A 23,076-nucleotide genomic window follows, 5' to 3' on the forward strand; every position below is an offset into this window, starting at 1 on the left:
CACACTACTTCATCTTCAAATCCGATGGACAAACCATTGAGGATGCCTAGGGAAAACTTTTTGCCCGATTGTGTTAAGCCAACAGTTAAAAGAAAGTGGGGATTCCATTATGGTCTGGGGATGTTTTACATGGCATGAATCACGAACATGGAAGTGTAACTTGACATTCCAGCCAATAGTGACCTGCCAACAATCTAGAAGCATAATTTTCTAGTATATACAGATATAGATTTCTATGTGCCAAGACATTATAGGTAGAAAAAAAAGATCAAAGTCACTTCTTTTTTTTTTTTTAAAGGTCAAGCTACTATAGGATAACAGCACAAAAACAAATAAACACATTGTAATGGATATTATTAAAGATGCATAAAAAATAGTAACAAATGTATCTGGCCTCCTCATAACTTGTACACTAAGGTAAACAGCGGAAAGGCAACGGAAAAAAAAGGATGGACATGCTGCGGCCGGCGAATCCGCACCGCAGCACCGGCTTCTGCCGGCTTGTGGACGACATTTCTGAGAAACCTGGTCCACATAGCTGGCTAAACCTGGGATTTGCGGCCGCAGGTGGATTTGCCGTGGCAAAATTCTGGATGGGATTTCCGTGGCAAATCCGCCCTGTGTGAACCCAGCCTTATTGTTTTTATTTTGCTTTTTCTTTTAAGATAACAAGAATATTATATATGATGTATTTACTGTAAAACACACATCCATAAGATGCTACAAACGGCACTGATGACATTACTATTCTACAGTATACTGAGATGAAAGAGATGAGGCATAAGGTGGCCCATTGTGGGTCCTATATTGGATGCATGCATCATTTTAATCTGAAACAGCTTCTTTGTGAAAGGAAAAGCAAAGACCAATAAGAGGCCGGAGTCTATTCACACCATGTTACATTATGGCTTTCTGTACTTGTATGCTGGGCATGCGCTCATGGTTTCATTCGGTTTCCTTCTACTTCCAAATTGAATTATTGTGGTAGATGATATGCTACACCCTGAATAAAATTTCCAAAGGTGAAATAAAGGCAATTAGACATATTAGACCTCTCTCCCACTACTGTATTGTCATTACGGTCACGTGAACGACAGGCGATGCCAATAGCCCATTGATTTCTATTGGGCCACTCAGACTTGTGGATTGCATAGTACAATCTAGTGTATGGGAATTGGCGGCATGCTTACGGCGGCCTGCGCGCGGCCTTATAGAGGAGCTGTATAAAGCAGAAAAGATAGTCTTATCAAGAAAAGTGGTGCAATGACAAAAGGGAAATCAATTCTAAACCTACAAGAGAAACAGTCACTGAGTTATTCTTCAGCTGCCGCCCAAGCTCTGGTCCCAGCTGTACAGAACTGGAGCACAAAAGAATAGAACATCAAGATCAGAGAGGTTTTTCTACCGCTTTTAGATTTTGTGTTGTTTTCTCTAAAAACACAATGCGGGTTAGGCTTGATTTTAATACAATAAAGTGCTTCACTAGGGTGAAGGACAGAAAAAAATAGCATGTTTTTCACTACTCAATGCCATTCTTCTTCCTGAAAACGGGGACTGAATTAGGCCTTAGTCAGACGGGCGTTTTTTCATGCGATTTGCGCATGCGTCCGGCGATTTTTTATAACCATTGCTTTGCAATGGTATCGGACACATGAGTACTTTTTATGTGCTCGTCCGATAAATTATAGAACAGAAATCGCAGATCGCACCTATGTGCGATCTGCGATTCCTGTTCTCTTCTATATGCGCTCAATGGGGCCGGCGGCAGCAGCGCCGACCCCATTGAGAACATATAGAAGACAAATCATTCTTCTCTGCCACAGCTGTAACAGCTGTGGCAGAGAAGAACGATGTTTGCCCATTGAATTCAATGGAGCCGGCAATACAGCCGGCTCCATTGAAAGCAATGGGCTGCCGGACAGCGCTGGATGAATTGTTGGGAAGGGCTTAAATATATAAGCCCTTCCCTGCAATTCATTCAGAAATGTGTTAAAATAAAAAAAATATATATACTCACCTGCTCCCGGCAGACGGAGTTCAGCGTGGCCGTCCTGCAGTGGGTGTGAAGGGGGTGTGACTCAAAGCTGCCCCTGATTGGCTCAGCCTGAGCCAATCAGAGGCAGGTCTGACTCACACCCACTCATGAATTCATGAATGGGTGTGAGTGAGACCTGCCTCTGAATGGCTCAGCGCTGAGCCAATCAGGGGGCAGGTCTGACTCACACCCCCTTCACACCCACTGCAGGCCGGCCGCTCTGAACTCCGTCTGCCGGGAGCAGGTGAGTATATATTTTTTTTTTTATTTTAACACTTTTCTGGATGAATTGCAGGGAAGGGCTTATATATTTAAGCCCTTCCCGACAATTCATCCCACACTCGCCCGCAGCGCATTGCTTTCAATGGAGCCGGCTGTATTGCCGACTCCATTGAATGCAATGCGCTGGACAGCTCCGGCCCGTTTCTAATAAAACGCGGCTAGGAGTAGATTTTCTGGCGATTTTCGGGCACCGGTCACGCGATTTGCGGATGCGCATCCGTCATGCGATCCGCAAATCGCGCGAAAAAAACGCCCGTCTGACTAAGGCCTTACTGTAAAAAATTTGCCAACATGGCTTTCCTTTTTAGAATAGAGACTTTTAGAAACCCATTTTTAGTTGTATTACACTTTTCTATCAAACAAAACTAGCTGTTATATATAGCCGAGCTGATTGAGGGAGGGGTATAAAGGGTACTTGAAGAAAAGCTCGTGCTTAATGGTAAAAATAAAATCATCAGTACCCCAAGTACTGATGAGAATGGAAAAAAATATATATTTAAGTGCGAGTTTTTGCTTTATCTCACATGGATGCATAAAAACGTGTTAAGAAAGTCACCGAATAAGGGTGCTTTCTCACCTGCGTTTTAACGGTTGGTCGGAGGTTGCTCTGCAGATGCGGCACAAAATATAGAAAGAAAAAGTGCTCCATGTAGCACTTTTTCTGCCAGCTAAAAGATGGGTAGCTGGGTGGAAAGCAAACTGACTCCATTATAGTCAATGGGGTCCGTTCGACATTGTTGAGTTCCGTCATAAGGCAGAGCCCTTCGGCCAGAGCAGGAAATCGGAACCCCCACGCAGGCGTGAAACCCCCTTAGATTTGTGATGCGTACCATGCCCTGGTTTAAACCAATCTTTCTGCTAGAGCTTTAAAATGGAATGGCTCTCCAGAAAATGAGGCCAAAAGGCTGTTCTGAATGAATACACTAATAAGGAATCACACAAACATTGATTAGAGGGTTCCGGAAGGGAACAACATCCCACCAATCCTTGAGACTAGTCTTCATATTAATTCCTAGTCTGAAGGTCGATACAAGAAAACAGATAAATAGAAATTACTACTCTTCAGAGCGATTCTCTAGATAACTATTCTGTTTTTTGGTGCTTTGAGCTTTTACATTACTCAGCCCATGGTCTCAATTTGATGGTTAGTCACCGATGGAGTGAAGTCATAATTAATTCCCCAGAATGCACCTTATAAACCATACCACCAAATGATTATGCCAATTTATTACCAATGGCCTGCAAGATGACGATTATAAGCAGCTGCTATACTTAAAGGCATGACTTAAACGTGCTTCATAACCACTCTGTACTTCCTGGTTGCTGCTGACCAGGACATGTGACTACTACAGCCAATCACTGGCTATAGAAGATCCCAGCTGTGGCCAGTGATTGGCTGCAGAAGTCACATGTCCTGGTCATCAGCAACCAGGAAGTGGAGAGTGGTAGTAAAGCATTTTAAGTCACCCCTTTAATCTTGGCAAAAGTCCTACAAGTGATCCCTACAAGCAACATTTACTTGAAAACAAGACATCTTTTAGTGCCGTACATATGCAAAAATATGGGAAAATATGTTTACCGTACAGAAACGATAGATGCATCAAATTATTTTCTGGAAAGTTTTCAAACTTTATATTATTAACCGTTTGTAAGGCCTCATGTCCATGGGGAAAATCAGGCCCGCTACGGATTCTCCATGGAGAATCCATAGCGGGTCCCTCCTGCCCCCCGGACATGAGCGCTAAAAATAAGAATAAACTTACCCGCAGGGGTCCATGCGTGTCTTCTCTTCTTGGCGGCCGGATCTTCTTTCTTCGGCCGGCGGATGTGCTCGGCATGTCAGCGGCGTGCCGGGCACATCCGCCGGGCCAAAGAAAGAAGATCTGGCCGCGAAGAAGGGAAGATCTACACGGTCTGCTGCGGGTAAGTTTATTCTTATTTTAGGTCTCCCGCGGATCCGGACAGCTTCCATAGGCTTCAATAGAGGTTCAAACATAGTCTTTCGCATATTTTGTAGCTTTTGTCATGCGGTTCTACAAACCCCAAGCATAATCCTAAACCAATAAATCGCCGTCTTAATGAACGCTCTTCTATGCAGGTAAAAAGACGCTGTAAATTGTAATTAAAATATTAAAATAATATGAACAATAATCCTGATGGCAAAATATTATTCATGCATGAGAATGAATGATTACAAAAACAGCAATGTTTCTGTCAACTCTGAGTGCTTCATAAATGACACATAATAACATATCTCAAGGTTGTCGGAATTATATGAGCATTTCATTTCACTTTCCAGCAAAAGTATTGTTCTTTGAGCGTACAATGAAAAGAATACCAACCATCTGAACTATTAACCCACGTCTATGGTTGGCAGACAATTATTTATTATGTATCGTAAAAGCCAATGTGATGGTGAGATTAAGAACAATTATCTTCCCTGACCTTTGTGTGCCGCCTGTGTTAATTGGACTACACGTACATTCTAAAAAGGTGAACATTGCCTTGGCTACCTCCAAAAGCATTTCTGAAAGACACGGATTGCCTATACAAAGAATGGATTTACTGGATGGATTATGCAGTACTCCTAATTAGTCACTATTAATGAGATGCAGTACATTGGTGATGGGGTTTGTTCTTGTTAACATTCCCAGCGTGTATCAGCTTGTATATTATATAGAACAAATAAATATGGAGAAAACCCGGAGTATTATATATGACGCACGTGCGATTTGCTAGTTCGCAGAGGAGACCTATAGAAGGCTGAATGATCAATGTCATAATTGGAGTTGAGCGAACATACTCTGCCAAGCTTGATGCTCGTTTGAGTATTAGCGTACTCTATGGTGCTCGTTACTCGAATGAGCATCAGGCAGTGTTCGACCCCCGCCCCAGTTTTTGGCTCCTACCCACTGTTATGTGCCTGTTTTGGCCCCTCCCCGCCGCGACGCAGTGCGCGTCATTGGAAAATTTTTTGTCAGGGAGAGAGAGGGGTTAAGAGAGGGGTTGAGAGAGAGGAAGAGAGAGAGGGGACGAACCTAGGGAAAAAAAAGCTTGACACCCAGCATTCCACATACAAAAATGCTCGAGTCTCCCATTGTAGTCAATGGGGTTCATTACTAGAGTAGAGCTCTCGAATTTTACGAAAAGCTCGACTCGAATAACGCGGACCCGAGCATTTGGGTGCTCGCTCATCTCCTAAAATAATGTAATTTATACAATTTGACATAACCCTAGCTCATTTAATAGTACTAGTGCAAACAAAATGTTACCCTATCTCAGCTTTCTATTTCTGTATAGGTTTAAATAGGAAAAGCGTCATACGGTTGGTCACTCAGGGCAACATTTCCATTTTTACCTCTACTACTCTTCAGAATTGAGCAAATTATTAGTGGTGCTGAAATGTACTAAAAATATTAATTTTAAATTAATTTGGGTTCAATATTTAGTTATAGTAGGAGTGGTTTCTCACACAGCGTGTTTTGGAAAACTGCCCCCTGAAATATTTGGCACATTTTTTCTTGCCCAAGCCTGAAATGGATCCAGCAAGAAGTATTTCTTTATCCTTTTTATTCATTTATTTTTTACAAAACCCGCTATGGGAGAAACCACCATAATACACATTTTTTCCCATATTTTAAGTTAACTGACACTTTTACTAAATTACCATCAGATATAAACTCTGAGTGTTGCCAACTAGATTAGTGTGTGCTTGTTTCTAGCACATACGATATATTCAGACATGTAGATCTAAAATAGTACAAATGCCAGAAAAACATTCAGATGCTCGATGGGTACAAAGCCAATTCTCGCAAAATCTGTAAAGTGAACATTTTTTTATGTACCATTAATATTCCTATAACATAAAATGAAGCACAACTAAAACATATCCAGTAGCCAGAAGAAAGCAATATCTTGGTCACAATAAACTCATGGTTACATTCACAGGGGGCAGCAAGACGGACTACTGCGGCACTGCAAAAACTATCTTTATTTACATATGGGTTTGATGCAATTGTGGTCGTGATTTCGAAGGCAAACGGTTTACATTTATAGTCCTAGGAAAGGTTTCTAAAAACATTTTTTTAATAAAAATCCCAACTGTGATAAAAAAACGTGCAGTTCTTTCTGTATTTTTGTGGTGCAGAAGCGGGGGAAATGAAGTATAACATAGTGTTAAGCTAAATGAAATTTTAAAGAAGCCTATTAAATCTATGACCTATTCATAAGGCTTGCAGTATTATCAGCCAGTGACATGGTTTTCACCCTGGTGCACAATTCTAGGAATACTATAGCATCCCTTGTGCCTCTAGTGCTCAATAGTATCTTTAGTTACCAACAGCTGGGGATCCACATGTGGCTCACAAACCAGTAGTTGAGGAACAATAAGACATTTATGGTTTACCCCATGGATATGCCATATAAAGTTTGTCTGAGATGGATAAACTTCTTTAGGTCAGGCCGGTGGTGATGATGGTGGTGGTGGTGGTGGTGGTGGGGGGGGGGGGGGGGTAAGGAGGAAAACAAGCAAACTGAGCAAGTGCCTAGGGCCTCCATCCCCAAAGGGGCTGACAGCTCCAGCATGGCTGCTCAGCTGCCCATCAATGTTAGCGAGCCTATGGACAGCTGAAAAGCAGTGACAGGTAGAGATCAGTTTCTACCGTATAAGTGAACCTAGGACTCCAGGAGACATGAGATCCACACCGGTATATTCACCTTTTTTTCCTTTAGGCACTGATGTACTGGATTCTGATGCCATCCAGCATCAGAACAAAGTGTACAGCAGCATACACAATGTCCTGATGCAGGATGGTGTTAGGACCCAGAATAATGGCTATGGAGCTAAAAGAAAGGAGGAAAGACTACCTAAAAGTCCCAGGACTGCGTCACCTTATCTCAACTACCTCGAGTTCCCCATTGGAAATCAGCTCCAGTTCTTTACGATGCTATACCAGGGAGTGGATGTGAATCCTTAATGACCCCCTGATTTATACCCTTTGTTACCCCCTCCCAATACTCCATACTAGGAGTAAGATGTTATAGTAAGAACTAGTGTACGTTAAGATGGCAATAATTAGCCCCCTGTGTGAGGACGTAGGAATGCTATTCACCTATACCACATATGAAAATATCTTAATAAAATCCATTGAAACTAAAGAAAGGAGGAAGGGCGAGAGGGGCATGTATTTTTTTTCTTTATTTAGCTCTGGTCTGACTTATCAATATGCGATAACACTAGTCATTGCAGCCAGAGGAAATAAGCATGGCATGTAGTACTAAAGGGGAGAGGAGATAGAGGAGAAGGGGGAATGTTGGTGAACAGCCAATGTGTGTGCTTAGCTGGCGCACCAAAAATAAAAGAGCAGCCAGTATGAAAATAAATGAGTAAATTGACAACAGGGTAGTCTTCACATTCCATTGTCATACAGGCATGAACTTGTGCAACTCTGTCATCAATTATACGTGAACAGTATCAGAGCGACTCCAGCAGCGCGATCTCACAAGATCATGCTGACTTTCATTAGCTGCTTCTGTCCAATCCCCTAATTGAGAATAATTATTAGTATCTGCCTCAAAACAATACCAACCCCCTTTGTGCCCCTACACAAAAAAATGCCCATGTTTATTATTTTCTAGGAGGTAAAAATGGGGGTTAATACTCTGAAAGATGCATCACTACTGTCCAGGGGCATTAAAGCTCTGTAGTGGGAGGAATGGTAAGCATTACTACTATGTGGAGGCACAAAGGGGCAACGTTACTGTGTGGGGCACTAAGGAGAGCACAATTACTGTCTTTGAGAACTATGGCTGTATGAGGTACAAAAGGTAGCAATATTACTCCCTGAGGCCCAAAGGAGTGCACTTGAACTGTGTGGGACCACCATCTGGGGCGCAATTAATGCCTGCATTACAATATAGGGCATTATCTGTTTTGGCAGTATTATTTTGGGGGATACTACCTCACTGGCACTATTGTTATATAATACTGTCTATATGGCAATATTTTTTGGAGGGTAACTATAGTTCTGCCACCAGTGTACAACACGGCAAGCGAGTCAGTAATTGGAACAGAATTGGTTGAAGCTGCAGAATGCCGATTTTGTGTAGGCTGTGAAAAGGTAAGTAGAGTGCTGGGAAAGTAAAGAGTCAAAAATTTCCAGTCCGTAAACTCTGAAGACAAGTCATTGCTGGAAACAATCTTTATGGTGGTCTGGGCCAAATAGAGATGTAAAGAGTGAATGACTCCAGTTAGAGAAGCAGTCACCTGTGAGTCACTGGATTCACCTTTACTATATTCACTTATGCACTGTACAGAGCCCTGCATAGAACTGGTATCTACTACTATATGGTCACTGTATAGTAGCAGTATTAACTTTGTGCAGTCGTTTTTATTCAGGAACAGTATGGTAATATTAATGATTCACTACGTATTGGTAATGGAAGTGGTCGTAGTGTAGTGATATTATTTGAGCGGTGTATAGTGCTAAAAGCAGGCTGCCGAGGATTCGGCATTCCCTGCTAGGCAGTGAAGGCTATGTCACAAGTGACATAGCGTACGTTGGCCTGCAGGAAGCAGAATGCCGAAAATGTACGCTTCGACACAGGAAGATGATGATCCAGCCGGCTGGAGGTGAGGTGACCTGGGGGACTGGAGGAGCCAGGAGACGATCAGGAAGGAGAAGATCTGGTAAGAGGGGGAGGGATAGGTAAGTATTGTTTTTGGGTTTTTTTCTAATGACAGAACTCCTTTAAGGCTGAAGGGATCACTTAGTTCAACTACATATTATTCCTTTCTAGTTTATAGTATTAAAAAACTCAATTCATTCCCAGGACGTAATTTTCAAACAGTCACTCCAGAGGAAGAGTTTATTAACGCAGGCCAATGTGATCATTTTTTTTCCCGAACTTACTGCCCACCAGATACATAGTAATGTTACATAGTAATTTGTTTCATGCCACATATTGCTATATCCTATATATGCTGCTGTATTCTATATATACACTACATAGGTATAGGATATCCCTATGTTCCCAAATTGTGACAGGGCAGCAAAGCCACTTCAATAATGCTAAGAGTTGTTGCCCCACTGGCTTACTTTTTATTGTCTTGTAATAATGTAGTGCAATAGTTCACCAGGATGAAGAAATATCCTGTATATGCAAGTCTGATAAATGAAAACGTTCAGCTTAAATAAGGACTCTCTCACTGTCTCCCAGTGTTGCATACAATTAAAGGGGTGGTTGAGTTCAATTTTTCCCCGAAAACACCTACCCTGAAAATAAGCCCTAGCATGATTTTTCAGGATTTTTGAGGGTGCTCGAAATATAAGCCCTACTTCAAAAATAAGCTCTAGTTACAGTTCATAAAAAAGTCAATTTAAATAGTGTCCAGGCGGCTATACGTGTAAAAAAGTAAAATCAAGTGGCAATAAAATGCAGCAGGACAAATAGAACCTTCACCAAGAAAGGCAAATACCCCCAAAAGAATCTCAATCAAAAGACCCCACGAGACCCAAAACAATAAGGATTGGCAAGTGCCAGGCTCTCACACACAGATCTGGTAGTCCCGCTAGCGTCACTCCATTTCAGAGCTCATTATATTAGAGTGTTGTGGCTACAATGAAACGTGGAAGAGAGCATTTGGAACGCCAGGAGACCTGGCAGCATATAACACGCCTTTGAAAGGAGTGACGCCAGCAGGTCTACCCAATCTATGTGTGAAAGCCTGGCACTTGCCAACCCCTATTGTAGATTGTCGTTCATGGAGAAATAAGACATTCCCTAAAAATGAGACCTAATGCATGTTTTGTAGCAAAAATTAATATAAGACTCAGTCTTCTTTTCGGGGAAAGAAGGTATTGATGGCCTAACCTCAGGACAAGCCATCTACATTAAATTGTTGGGAGTCTGTCACCTGGAATCTGAAGCATTCAGGCTGTTCGCCAGGCCGATGCGCTCATGGACTGAGCCGATTTCAGCAGGAAGCAGAAAGCTCCGCTCTCACTGCAGTGACCCGACTCGCTATTACAGGCGAAGTTCCCATTGGAGTAAATGGGAACTCTGCCTGCAATACCAAGGCTGGACACTGCAGTGAGAATGGAGCTGTCCGCTTCCTGCAGAAATTAGATCAGTGCATGTGCGCAGTAACCCAGTAAACTGCTGAATGGTGCGGATCTCAAGTGACAAACTCCTGTTCATCTACTTTTGATGGCTTGTCCTGAGGATATGCCATCCATAACTGGACAACGCAATTAAACAAGAGAATGCATGCATTTTATTAAATCCACTATTTGTGATGCAACGTCATTGACAGTCCCAAACCGTACACTGACTTAGTCCACTGTATCAAAAAGGACTCATTTATCCAGGTGTATAATGACAGGTGCTTAAGACTTATGTCAGTAACCTTGTAATACCCAGCAGATAGCTAAAAATGTCCAGGGAGTGGCAAGTCAATTTGAACAGTAAATGTGTCATCTCATTTGTTAAGGCCCTTTTAGACACAACGATAATCGCTCAGAAGATGTCGCTCAAGTGACTTTTGAGTTATACAGCCAAGCGCTGGGAGTGGAGGATGCAGAAGACAAGCGGGGTGTCCCCGCTTGTCTTCTGCATCCAGATATTTTCTGCACGGAGAGCCCGGCTGTTATACAGCCGAGCGCTCCGTGCCAGGTATGGAGAACAGAGCTGGGCCGCTCTGTTCTTCATACCCAGCCTGACATCAGGGACAGGATACAGCTGAAACAATAGTATCAGCTGTATCCCGCTGTGAATCCCCGATAAGGCTCATAGTCGTCTTTCAGCATGCTGAAAGACAACGATGAGCGACGGCCTAACGAAATCTGCACGATGGGTGAACATTTACACACAACGATTATCGCTCAAAAGACTGTTTTTGAGCGAATTTTAAGCGATAATCATTGTGTCTAAATGGGCCTTTAGTGTATACTTCTATAGAATTCATCAATGGTCATAGACTCTCTGCATACTTGTAGTATGGGGGAAAAATGAAACAATGACTCCATGTATTCCATGTTTTAAGGTCTGCTCTTAGACAAATTTGTGCTAATGCATATAAAAAAGATGTATAGTTTGTAAACGGTATATAAAATACAATGTGAACATTGCCAAGTAAAGCCAGCATGAACAGTAACCTGATCTGCCCAAAACAATAGAAAAAAGTGACATTGGGTAGTGATTTTAGAAGAGGTCCTGAAAGCATAGGTCCCCCGAATGTGATCCATAAAGCAGTTGTGTGCAGAGAGGCATCACCAGCAAATGGAGCGGCCGCAGACCATTTCTAGCTTAAATAAACAGCAATTAGAAAAGAACCTATGCTTTCCGAACAAAGCAGAAAAACGCTAGCAAAGGACATGCAGAAAAGAACGGATATTAAAGAAGGGACTTACATGGCTGTTGAGTAGAGAGCTTCTGTGACTTGAAAGGCCGTCAGACTTTTGCAGTGTCTCAATCGCCATTTCAATCTGATAATAGAGGTCATTGAAAAACAGTCTCAAGACAAGATAGCATAAAAAGCAAAAGCAACAATTACATTGTATCAAAAACATTAATACATTGCTCTCCACACATAGAAAGAAAATAGAAGAGAACATGCATGTCATTACCCCAGCACCCACCACCAAATCAAAGAAAGGAGGAAATAAAACCATAATCAGGTTACATGAATGCAACGGAGAATCAACAAGGCACATCTCCTGAGGGTCACTTAGGCTGTGTCCTGGCAGGTCTAGCACATTTCCAGGGCGTTTCTGCAGCATTTTTCAAGTGTGTGGTAGTATGGCGAAGAACCGTGCTTATGCGATGCGTTTTTCAGCCAATCAGCTTCTACGGGTTAAATTCATTGACCTCATATGGGTCATCTGCAGCAGCAGATAGGGTAAAAACCACATTGCAAGACCATGGTGCCTTATGGTAAAATGCAGCGATCTACCAGCATGGGTCTCTCTGTATCATCCCCAATAATATTCTGTGGATTTTGAACTATTGTAAATGTAAAGTCAATCTGTCGGGATAGTATGGGGACTAGTCTGTTGTCCTATTGGCTCTAACGGCACAACCCCCCCCCCCCCAAACTCTTATCAGAGAATACAACTGTCAAAGAATACACGGTCCGAGAATCTCACGATTCTTGTTTGCTCGATGGAACTTGCTGGTGACGTCATCACCAGCTCTTTCACACTTGGGCAGCCCATTTAGACCACACAGTTCTCGTTGAGAATCGTTCAGTCATCCGGCACGTCTCGTTCAGTGTGTTACATTTCTATGTCAAACACTGAACAAGTAGTGTTAAAAAGATGAACTGAACGATGAGCGAGAACCTCCCGATTCTCACTAGCCGTTTCGTTGTTTGCCCACATTTAAACTGAATGATCATCATTCAGTTTTGTTCACTTAAACTATTTTCTGAACGATGACCGTTCCGTCTAAACAGAGCATCAGTCTAAAAAACACTTTTATACAGGAGCTCCTATTAGCCATACAACGAGCCGTTTAAGTGAATCAGGCTGAGATGCAATATTGTCACAACTCAGTGGCAATGTGTATGGACAAAAAGAGCAGACCAGAAAACCCCCTTAACTGCAAAAAACATTTCCTATATCAGATTAGGAACAACAATGTATACCATGATGGGTCAGATAACCATAAATACTAGTACAATGGTAAGGCCCATTTACATGCAACAATTATCACTCAAAATTCGCTCAAAAGCCATCGCTTCAGCGATAATCGTTGTGTGTAATTGTTCCCATCTTTCACTGTTTGGCTGAACGATGATTTTTAGATGAGCATAAAATCCATTATTCAGCCGGAGAAAAGATAACACAGACCGCATGCTGTGTTTGCTGTCCATGGTGCTGTATTTTTCACGGGGGCACTGATTACATTGTATTCAGTTTGCAGTCCCGCGGCAGCCAATGGCAGAACAAAGGAGCTGAATACAGAGAACAGATCACCTGCTGTTCTCTGCATACAACTCTAGAGGCTCATTTACATGCAAATAAAGACGATAAGCTGCTAACGGACATTAGTGTCCATTAGCAGTTTATGCAAAACAATCGCTCAAAATCTTTTGAACGATTATCTTTGCGTGTAAATAGACTTTAACCCTTTTTAAACAGACAATGCATGCTCAATGTGATAGACAAAGTAGAATTCTATGGACGCTTTCTGGGGGCAATTTTGGTTTTTCACTTAAATGCATGTATTTTCAACTAACAATCATTTCTGCTGTAGGGTTTAGTTTAAAAATTTTGCAAAGTTTGTCTTGTGCAGCTTCTACATATCACTGTATATAGACATTGCAGTCTAATTGGCTATTTACACAGAACGATTATTGCTCAAAATTCGCTTTCAGTGTAAACGCTCTGCATGAGCGCTGACAACGGCGCTCGTGCGGTCATTTACTCAAATGTCGGCCCGTGTAAAAGGGGCCATTAGTCTCCATAGGAGATCTGTCAGTGAGGCTGGACGGTTGGCTTGGTTTTCAATTTTTATCTCTCCTCTCCTACATACACTACCGTTCAAAAGTTTGGGGTCACCCAAACAATTTTGTGTTTTCCATGGAAAGTCACACTTATTCACCACCATGCATTGTGAAATGAATAGAAAATAGAGTCAAGACATTGACAAGGTTAGAAATAATGATTTGTATTTGAAATAACATTGTTTTTACATCAAACTTTGCTTTCGTCAAAGAATCCTCCTTTTGCAGCAATTACAGCATTGCACACCTTTGACATTCTAGCTGTTAATTTGTTGAGGTAAGCTTGAGAAATTGCACCCCACGCTTCTAGAAGCATCTCCCACAAGTTGGATTGGTTGGATGGGCACTTCTGGCGTACCATACGGTCAAGCTGCTCCCACAACAGCTCAATGGGGTTCAGATCTGGTGACTGCACTGGCCACTCCATTACCGATAGAATACCAGCTGCCTGCTTCTGCTGTAAATAGTTCTTGCACAATTTGGAGGTGTGTTTAGGGTCATTGTCCTGTTGTAGGATGAAATTGGTTCCAATCAAGCGCTGTCCACTGGGTATGGCATGGCGTTGCAAAATGGAGTGCTAGCCTTCCTTATTCAGAATCTCTTTTACCCTGTACAAATCTCCCACCTTACCAGCACCAAAGCAACCCCAGACCATCACATTACCTCCACCATGCTTAACAGATGGCGTCAGGCATTCTTCCAGCATCTTTTCATTTGTTCTGCGTCTCACAAACGTTCTTCTTTGTGATCCAAACACCTCAAACTTGGATTCATCCGTCCACAACACTTTTTTCCAGTCTTCCTCTGTCCAATGTCTGTGTTCTTTTGCCCATCTTAATCTTTTTCTTTTATTGGCCAGTCTCAGATATGGCTTTTTCTTTGCCACTCTGCCCTGAAGCCCAAAATCCCGCAGCCGCCTCTTCACTGTAGATGTTGACACTGGTGTTTTGCGGGTACTATTTAATGAAGATGCCAGTTGGGTACCTGTGAGGCGTCTGTTTCTCAAACTAGAGACTCTAATGTGCTTATCTTCTTGCTTAGTTGTGCAACGCGGCCTCCCACTTCTTTTTCTACTCTGGTTAGAGCCTGTTTGTGCTGTCCTCTGAAGGGAGTAGTACACACCGTTGTAGGAAATCTTCAATTTCTTAGCAATTTCTCGCATGGAATAGCCTTCATTTCTAAGAACAAGAATAGACTGTCGAGTTTCAGATGAAAGTTCTCTTTTTCTGGCCATTTTGAGCGTTTAATTGACCCCACAAATGTGATGCTCCAGAAACTCAATCTGCTCACAGGAAGGTCAGTTTTGTAGCTTCTGTAACGAGCTAGACTGTTTTCAGATGTGTGAACATGATTGCACAAGGGTTTTCTAATCATCAATTAGCCTTCTGAGCCAATGAGCAAACACATTGTACAATTAGAACACTGGAGTGATAGTTGCTGGAAATGGGCCTCTATTCACCTTTGTAGATTTTGCGCAAAAAAACAGACATTTGCAGCTAGAATAGTCATTTACCACATTAGCAATGTATAGAGTGCATTTGTTTAAAGTTAGGACTAGTTTAAAGTTATCTTCATTGAAAAGTACAGTGCTTTTCCTTCAAAAATAAGGACATTTCAATGTGACCCCAAACTTTTGAACGGTAGTGTATTTATCAGCTAATTTGCAACCGCAACAAAGATAAACTTTTTTTGATTAGCTGATAGGACATGCAGTAGAGGAGAAAGCAGAGGATAACCAGGATGGCAGTCCAGCTTCACTGATCTCCTGGTGCTTAAGGTCCTTTTACATGCGACAACTGTCGTCCCAGTGATTATCACTCCTGTACTTTCATACAGAAGAGATGATTACTGAGTGAATGGAGGTGGAGCGAGCACGAGATTACCTCAGGCTGTCTCCATTCACATTAAACAGACAGTTGTCCATAGATGAATGACTGCCTGATCATCACTTGATATTTATGCCTGCACAAACGGAATGACGAATGAGGGAACTCATTATCGTTTGCCGTTCAGTTGCTGGCAGCATTTACACTTAACAATATCGTTCAGATTCACACAAACCAGAAAGAATCAGAACGATAATCGTTCTGTGCAAAAGGGCCCTTTGATTCTGCAGCTTCTACATGTCACTTTATATAGACTAACTGTGCAATATTTGTAATTCCAACCTATTGCAAAAATAGTTTTTTTCACAGAGGAAAAGAAAATGTCAGATGAGATGCAGAGTGAGAATGTAAACTCTCCACTAAATGTCACCAGTCTATAGGTGCATTTACACATAAAGATGATCGCACAATAGATGGCTTTTGAGCAATCATTTCGCATAAACTACTACTTGCTACTAATGCCTATTAGTACCAATTAGTAGCATGTGAGCCGCCGGGAGCTGTATTCAGAGACCAGACCACCTGCTGATCTCTGAATAAATTCCCTTTGTTCTGCCAAGGGGCTGACAGCTGAGACATTGTAATCAGCACTCCCAGGGCAGAACACAGCATGTGGTCCTTCTTATCAGCTGTTCTGCTGAAAATCATCGTTCGGCAGGAAAGTGAAAGATGGGCACATTTACATGCAACGATTATTCCTCAAAAGCCATCTTTTGAGTGATAATCGTTGTGTCTAAATGGGCCTTTACCCAAGAAGTAGTGCAGAGCGGTCTTAAAAAGATTAAAATAGACAAATCCCTGGGTTCTAAGAGAATTAAGTATGGGAGAAATAGACCATTGTTTCTTTTATTTAAGAACTCTATAGTGACGGGGTCTGTTCCACTGGATTGGCGCATAGCCAATGTGTTGCTATTATTCAAAAAGAGGTCAAAAAATGAACCTGGAAACTACAGGCTGGTAAAGTCTTACTTCTATTGTCGGTAAAATATTTGAAGAGTTTCTAAGAGATGCTATCCTGGAGTGTCTCAAGGTAAATAACTCCGTATCACCATGGGTTTGAGGGGTCGCTCCTGTCAAACCAATCTGATACACTTCTATGAGGAGGTAAGTTCTAGAGTGGACCGGGAAGAGTCATTGGATCTTCTATATCTGGGCTTTTCCAAAGTGTTTGATACTGTGCCACATAAAAGGTAGTATATAAAATGAGAATGCCTGGTCTGGGTGGGAATGTGTGTAACTGGGTAAGTAACTGGCTCAGTGTTAGGAAGTACAGGGTGGTTATAAATGTTACATACTCTGATTGGGTTACTGTTACTATTGGGCCCTATTCTTTTTAATATATTTATTAATGACCTGGTGGAAGGATTGTGCAGTAAAATATAGGTATTTGCAGAAGATACAAACCTATGTAAATAAATTACCAGAAGAGAGGACAGAATGTGGTCGCAAATGGATCTGGATAAGTTGGGGGCAGAAAAGTGGCAAATGAGGTTTAACACTTATAAATGTACGGTTCTGCACATGGGTACTAAATGGGAAACCACTGGGAAACACTGACATGGAAAAGGGCTTGGGGATTTTAGTTAACAGTAAGTTTAACTGGAGCAACCAGTGTCAGGCAGCTGCTGCCAAGGCAAATAGGATCATGAGGTGCAATGAAAGAGGTCTATGAGAACATTGTTCTTCCTCTTTATAAGTCACTGGTTAGACCACACATGGAATATAATGTACAGTTTTGGGCACCGGTATTCAAGAAGGCAATCAGATCTTGAGTAGGTACAAAGGAGGCAGCTAAAGTAATAAAAGGAATGGACGGACTACAATACCCAGATAGGTTATCAAAATTGGAATTATTTAGTTTACAAAAAAAAGACAGGTGAAGGGCGACCTAATAACTATGTATAAATATATGAGGGGACAATACAGAGAGCTCTCTCATCTGTTTATACCCAGGACTGTGACTGTAACAAGGGGGCGCCCTCTACATCTAGAGGAAAGAAGGTTTCTACACCGACCTAGAAGGGGGTTCTTTACTGTAAGAGCAGTGAGACTATGGAACTCTCTGCCTGAGGACATGGGGATGGCAAACTCTATAAAAGAATTTAAGAGGGGCCTGGACGCCTTTCATGAGTTTTACAATATTACACATTACAATCACTGATTACTTCAGAAGGGTTGTTGACCCAGGGATTATTCTGATTGCCAGATTGCAGTTGGGAAGGAACTTTTTCTCGTTGAACAGGGAAAATTGGCTTCTAGCTCATTGTTTTGTTTTTTTTACCTTCCTCTTGATCAACACTGGGGGGAAATAGGCTGAACTAGATGGACATACATGTTTTTTTCAGCCTAACATACTATGTCATTATGTCAGTCCAAAATATATGCAAGTGGAAACTGCCGAATCTGGCAGTCAACTATTTAGATGCTGTGGTCAAAGCTGAATGTGCATCTAAACAGTCAGCAAGAGGGAGGGCCCCCTATCCTCTCCTCAATGATCACGGGGTGCCAATGACCTAGCATGGCAGCCTGGAGCTTAGTGAAGGTCCCCCCACGGCTGCCATGCATGGATGTCTATAAGTGCATAATGGGCAACATTGGAAATCACTATATCCTGTAATACTGAAGTATTGCAGTACAGTACAAATGATTACAAGTTCAATCCCCTGTGGAGACTAAATGAAAGAGTTGAATAAAAGGTATGAAATAGTAAAAAATATATTAAAACTTCAATATAACCATTTTCCTATACAAAATCTTAAAAGTGAAAAAAACACATGTTTGTAAAAGTTAAAACTAATAAAATATCACAATATTTATGCCACATGGTGAATACTGTTTAAAAAAATACAGACAATTTTGTCTCCCAAAAGGTAGAAGAGAAAGCAGGGGGATCTGCTATCTTGGACCTTATTCTCACCAACAGGGAGGAAATCGTTGAGGAAGCATGGGTGGCTGGGACCTTAAGAGGCAGTGATCATGCTATCATTAAATTTTGGATAAAAAGGGGAAGAAAACCTGAGAAGACTCAGATGTCAAGGTTAGATTTTAGAAAGGCAGATTTTAATAGACTAAGAAAGAGGTAAGAATCCAATGGCTGGATGTTCTTAAGGATAGAAATGTCCAAGAAGGTTGGGAAGTATTGCAAAATAAGATTCTCAAAGCACAATAGTTAACAATCCCTAAAAGAAGTAAGAATGGGAAACATTTCAAGGGACCAGGATGGATGAACACAGAACTTATGTGCTAAAAAGGAAAAAAATATGTTTATCAAACGGGAAGTGGGGGGCATATCTAAAGAAAAATGTAATGTAGTCTGCAGAAACTGTAGGGCAAGTGTCAGAAAAGCTAAAGCTAATAATGAATTGAGGCTTGCAAGAGAGGCCAAAAGCAATAAAAAGGGCTTTTGGGGGTATGTGAAAAGCAAAAGAAAAGTCAAAGATGCTATAGGATGTTTACAGGATGAAAATGGTAAATTAGTTAAAAATGATATTGAGAAGGCCAGACTTTTAAATTCCTATTTTGTATCGGTTTTCTCTCACAAAGTAAATGTAACATCAACTGATCTACCCTGTGCTATTGGGGGAATAAAATAATGCAGACTTTCTGTAAGCAGAGAGATGGTGAGGGAACATTTAGCTAACTTAAATTAATTCAAGTCTCTAGGTCCAGATGAATTACATCCTATGGGTACTGAAGAGAGCAGCAGACATAATTGCTGAACAACTTGCCGTAATTTTTGAAAATTCATGGAGAACAGGAGAAGTCCCAAAAGATTTGAAAAGGGCAAATGATGTTCCTATCTTCAAAAATGGGTAGAAGGTGGATCCAGGAAACGACAGGCCTGCGAGCCTGACTTCTATACCGGCAAAGATCTTTGAACAAATTATTAAACAGCATATATTCAACTACTTGAATGAGAATGGAGTAATTAACCAGAGCCAGCATGGGTTTGTAACAAACAAGTCATGCCAGACGAATCTAATTTCCTTCTATAACAGAATCACCGACTGGGTTGATCAGGGAAATGTGGTATGGCAGCCATGTGCTGTCCGATACAAGTTTATGTTGTGCTGTTTGATGTCCATGGACCCTGCACGTTGCATGTGCTAATCTTATTCTTGACATGGTCCTTGTGAAATATCAACCACAAAGAGCCTCATGAGCTATTATAGGACTCTGTGCTGTCCATAGAATACACAGACAGCACATGGCTTGAATAGAAGGTCATCTGAATGGGCCCTAATAAGAGATGTGCAAGTCCTTAGGGTGAATTATTGAATGGGTATTTCAAGGTGAGGTTCTTTGTTGAAACCTGTATGGTGATTTCCAGCCCAACATATCCAATATTTATCTGAATTATAGCAACACAATTGACACAAGTAGTAGTTATAATGTAGAGCTGGATTTAAGTAAGTGGGAAGTGATGAAAGGGCTGCGCGGTGTCTGTGAAGCATTACTAGATGATGCTCGGTGTCACCTCGCCTCAGCTTACACTACTTGTGTTTTGACAGAAGAGACATGGAAGAGGAGAGGAGAGTGGGCTAAAGTAATAGGTTTTCAGACAGGTAACTCATTGAGAGTGAAAGGAAAGGGAAATAGGACAGTGTTACGGAGCAATTTTTGCAAGCTTGACAAGGCTTCGCAATGCTTAGCGGCTTGACACTAAAATGCTGCCAGTAAGGCCTTGCTCTGAATACTTTCTACTATTTTTAGCCTGGCAGAAATAATCACTTCTTCACTAGACGGTGATCATGAAACATGCAGAAATTAGAAAGCTACTGTCAATCTGGGCTTTTTACATCCTGCATAAATGTATATGCAATGGGAATCATCATTTTTATAGTAAGGTCTGACAGGATGATGTGTAATTGGTTTGGAAATAATTCCGTGGTGGAGCCACAATTATTCTACTTATTTCATTTGTGCTGTATGAAAAATGACACAACAGAGATATTGATGTTAGAGCTTCCTTTAGGTATTGCATTAAAGGGGTTAAACACTGGTTAAAAAAAACTTTAGGTATGGCATTAACTATAGCGAGCACCTGTACTGCTGACATGCTATAAAACATATCACGCTCCAATATGGCTCCCGAGCATGACTGTTAAGAAGAAGGCAAGAAGTGTTTCAATGCCCGTATCTATGTAAGGATGGGGTTGCTGATAAAGAAGTAAATGTAAGCAGCATCGGTACTGACGTTATTCCATGGGGGAGAGGGGTGAGGTTCTACCATATGAGTCTTGGGGATTTCGTATGCGGTGCTGGGCTAGGGCTCGTTCTATAGGTATACACTGAAGTAGTATGAGCCCAAAAATAAGACCCTGTCTAATATTTTTGCCTCAAAAGAGGCACTAGGTCTTATTTTTGGGGAATGTCTCATTATACTTACCTCGCAGGCTTGGTCCAGGTCCCTCCCGCTGCTCTCCAGAGCTCAGAGGCCATTTTTGTAGTCGGCTGCCCACAGAAGATCACTTCCTGGTCACAGGATTCATAAATACCGCCTCCAGGAAACAACCGCTCGAGAACCAATCAATGCAGCGCTCAATGAACCAATGTAATTGCCGTGATTGGTTCGAGCACTGCATTGATTGGTTTTTCGACCGCTGCTCAATCAATCACAGCTGTCGTATTGTAGAGGTGGGATTTATGAATTGGCTGAGCTGAGGGATTGATTGGCCAATTCATAAACCCTACCTCCACAATGCGATGGCTGTGATTGGTTCTCCGACCACTACTCAGCCAATCAATACAGCGCTCGATAAACTACCGCCATTGGTTCATCAAGCGCTGCATTGACTGGTTCTTGAGCGCTGCTCAGCCAATCAGAGTTAACACTTCCTGGAGGTGAGGACTGTTAGAAGCGCGTCAGAGCTCAGGAGAGCAGCGGGAGGGTAACTGGACCGAGCCTGCTAGGTAATATATTTCTTATTTATATTTTGCGTAATGCAGCTAGGGCTGATTTTCCGGGTAGGGCTTATATTTCAAGCCTTCCCGGAAAATCAGGGTAGGGCTTATTTTCGGAGATACAGGGTATTGCTCACTTTCCTACTAATTGAAATATTGGGAAATATTATTTTCTCATATTGTAACATGGTAGTTGCTTGTACATTTGGCTTTCATGTGACTGAATGTGAACTGTACAAAGGGTAAAAATTAGTTGGGTGGCCCAAAAACACTTACAAATTACATGTTCGCCATTTACGAGTGATTGCTGCTTTCTTCCAAAAACACTGACACATCTGTCCATAGGTTGTGTAAGGAATTGCAGATTAGCCCTATGCACTTCAGTGGCGAGAAGCTGCAATAGCAGTCATAATCCACGGACAAGTGTGGAGCTGTGTCCCAAAGAAAGCAGCCATGTTTTTCTAATCCTAGACCACCCCTTTAAATAAAGTGCATGATACAAGTCACTGTGTAGTAGCTCTAGCCTAAAGAGCATTTATCCCTAAAACCACAAAGGTCTTGAAAGACTCTGCAGCCGATTCTGTACTGCTCTGGTCAGCTACAGATGTTGGGTTATAAAACAACTATTATTTGCCATTATACCAGCCACAGTGCCTGCTTATGTTGTACTGATTGTCAGTCACAGCTTGAACTATAGACCAGAACTGGATAAATAATTCTGCAAGCCTCAGAGCTGAAATCTTTTTCCATAATTCAGGAACGTTAGTATAGGGAAAACACCCTGCCACACTGTATTATTAGATGGGAGACAAGATTGTCAATTATTTCCATCTGAAACCAGCAGAATTGTGAATATAGCCCTAGGCTATAATATATCTTCCCCAACTCTGTGCCAGTACAAGATAAGTAATGCAACATATTAAGAGGCTTTTATATAGATTTAACCTACACAAATTATAGAATGGACTATAAAGAGAATGTTCTACCACCATTATGCGGTCTTCTCTGAGGGTAGCATAAGATAGTGACTGGCACACTGATTAAAGTCCTATGCCTGTTATATGTATCTGTGCAGCTGTTGTAAGAAACTTACATTTCATCAGTAGTAGCCACACAGAGGACTACAGGAAGTAGTCCTTGATGTTCATGAGCTGCAGCTAATCCCCCCTACCAGCCACTGATTGGTAGTCTCTGCCTATTATTGTGTATAGAAGGGCAGCTGCCAATCAGTCCTTGGAGTGACAAGTGGGCGGGGCTAGCCTAAAGCTAATAAACTACTACACAGATACACAGGACAGACATATTCCTGGAATCACCAATTCTGTCACTACTTTATGTTGCCCTCAGAGGAAAGCATAAGGCCCAATGTCCACGGGCAAATTAGAATTTTCAAATCCTTGCGGGTGTCCCGCACGCGTGATCCGTGCCCATAGGGATGCATTGGACACCCGAAGATAATTAAA

The 23,076-nt window shown here is 41.8% G+C and overlaps 1 protein-coding gene across 1 annotated transcript in view; it reads right to left on the reverse strand.

Moving 5' to 3' along the window:
- The window catches only part of RFX3 (regulatory factor X3), a 246,147-nt gene that overhangs the window by 48,159 nt on the left and 174,912 nt on the right, over positions 1 to 23,076 (reverse strand). Inside the window, exon 6 of the mRNA XM_066602010.1 lies at positions 11,728 to 11,802. Within this exon, the coding sequence (XP_066458107.1) occupies positions 11,728 to 11,802 (75 nt within the window). The remainder of the gene's footprint in view (positions 1 to 11,727; positions 11,803 to 23,076) is intronic.

Source organism: Eleutherodactylus coqui, chromosome 5 (genome assembly GCF_035609145.1).
Source record: "Eleutherodactylus coqui strain aEleCoq1 chromosome 5, aEleCoq1.hap1, whole genome shotgun sequence".
In the NCBI taxonomy this organism is placed as follows: Eukaryota; Metazoa; Chordata; class Amphibia; order Anura; family Eleutherodactylidae; genus Eleutherodactylus; species Eleutherodactylus coqui.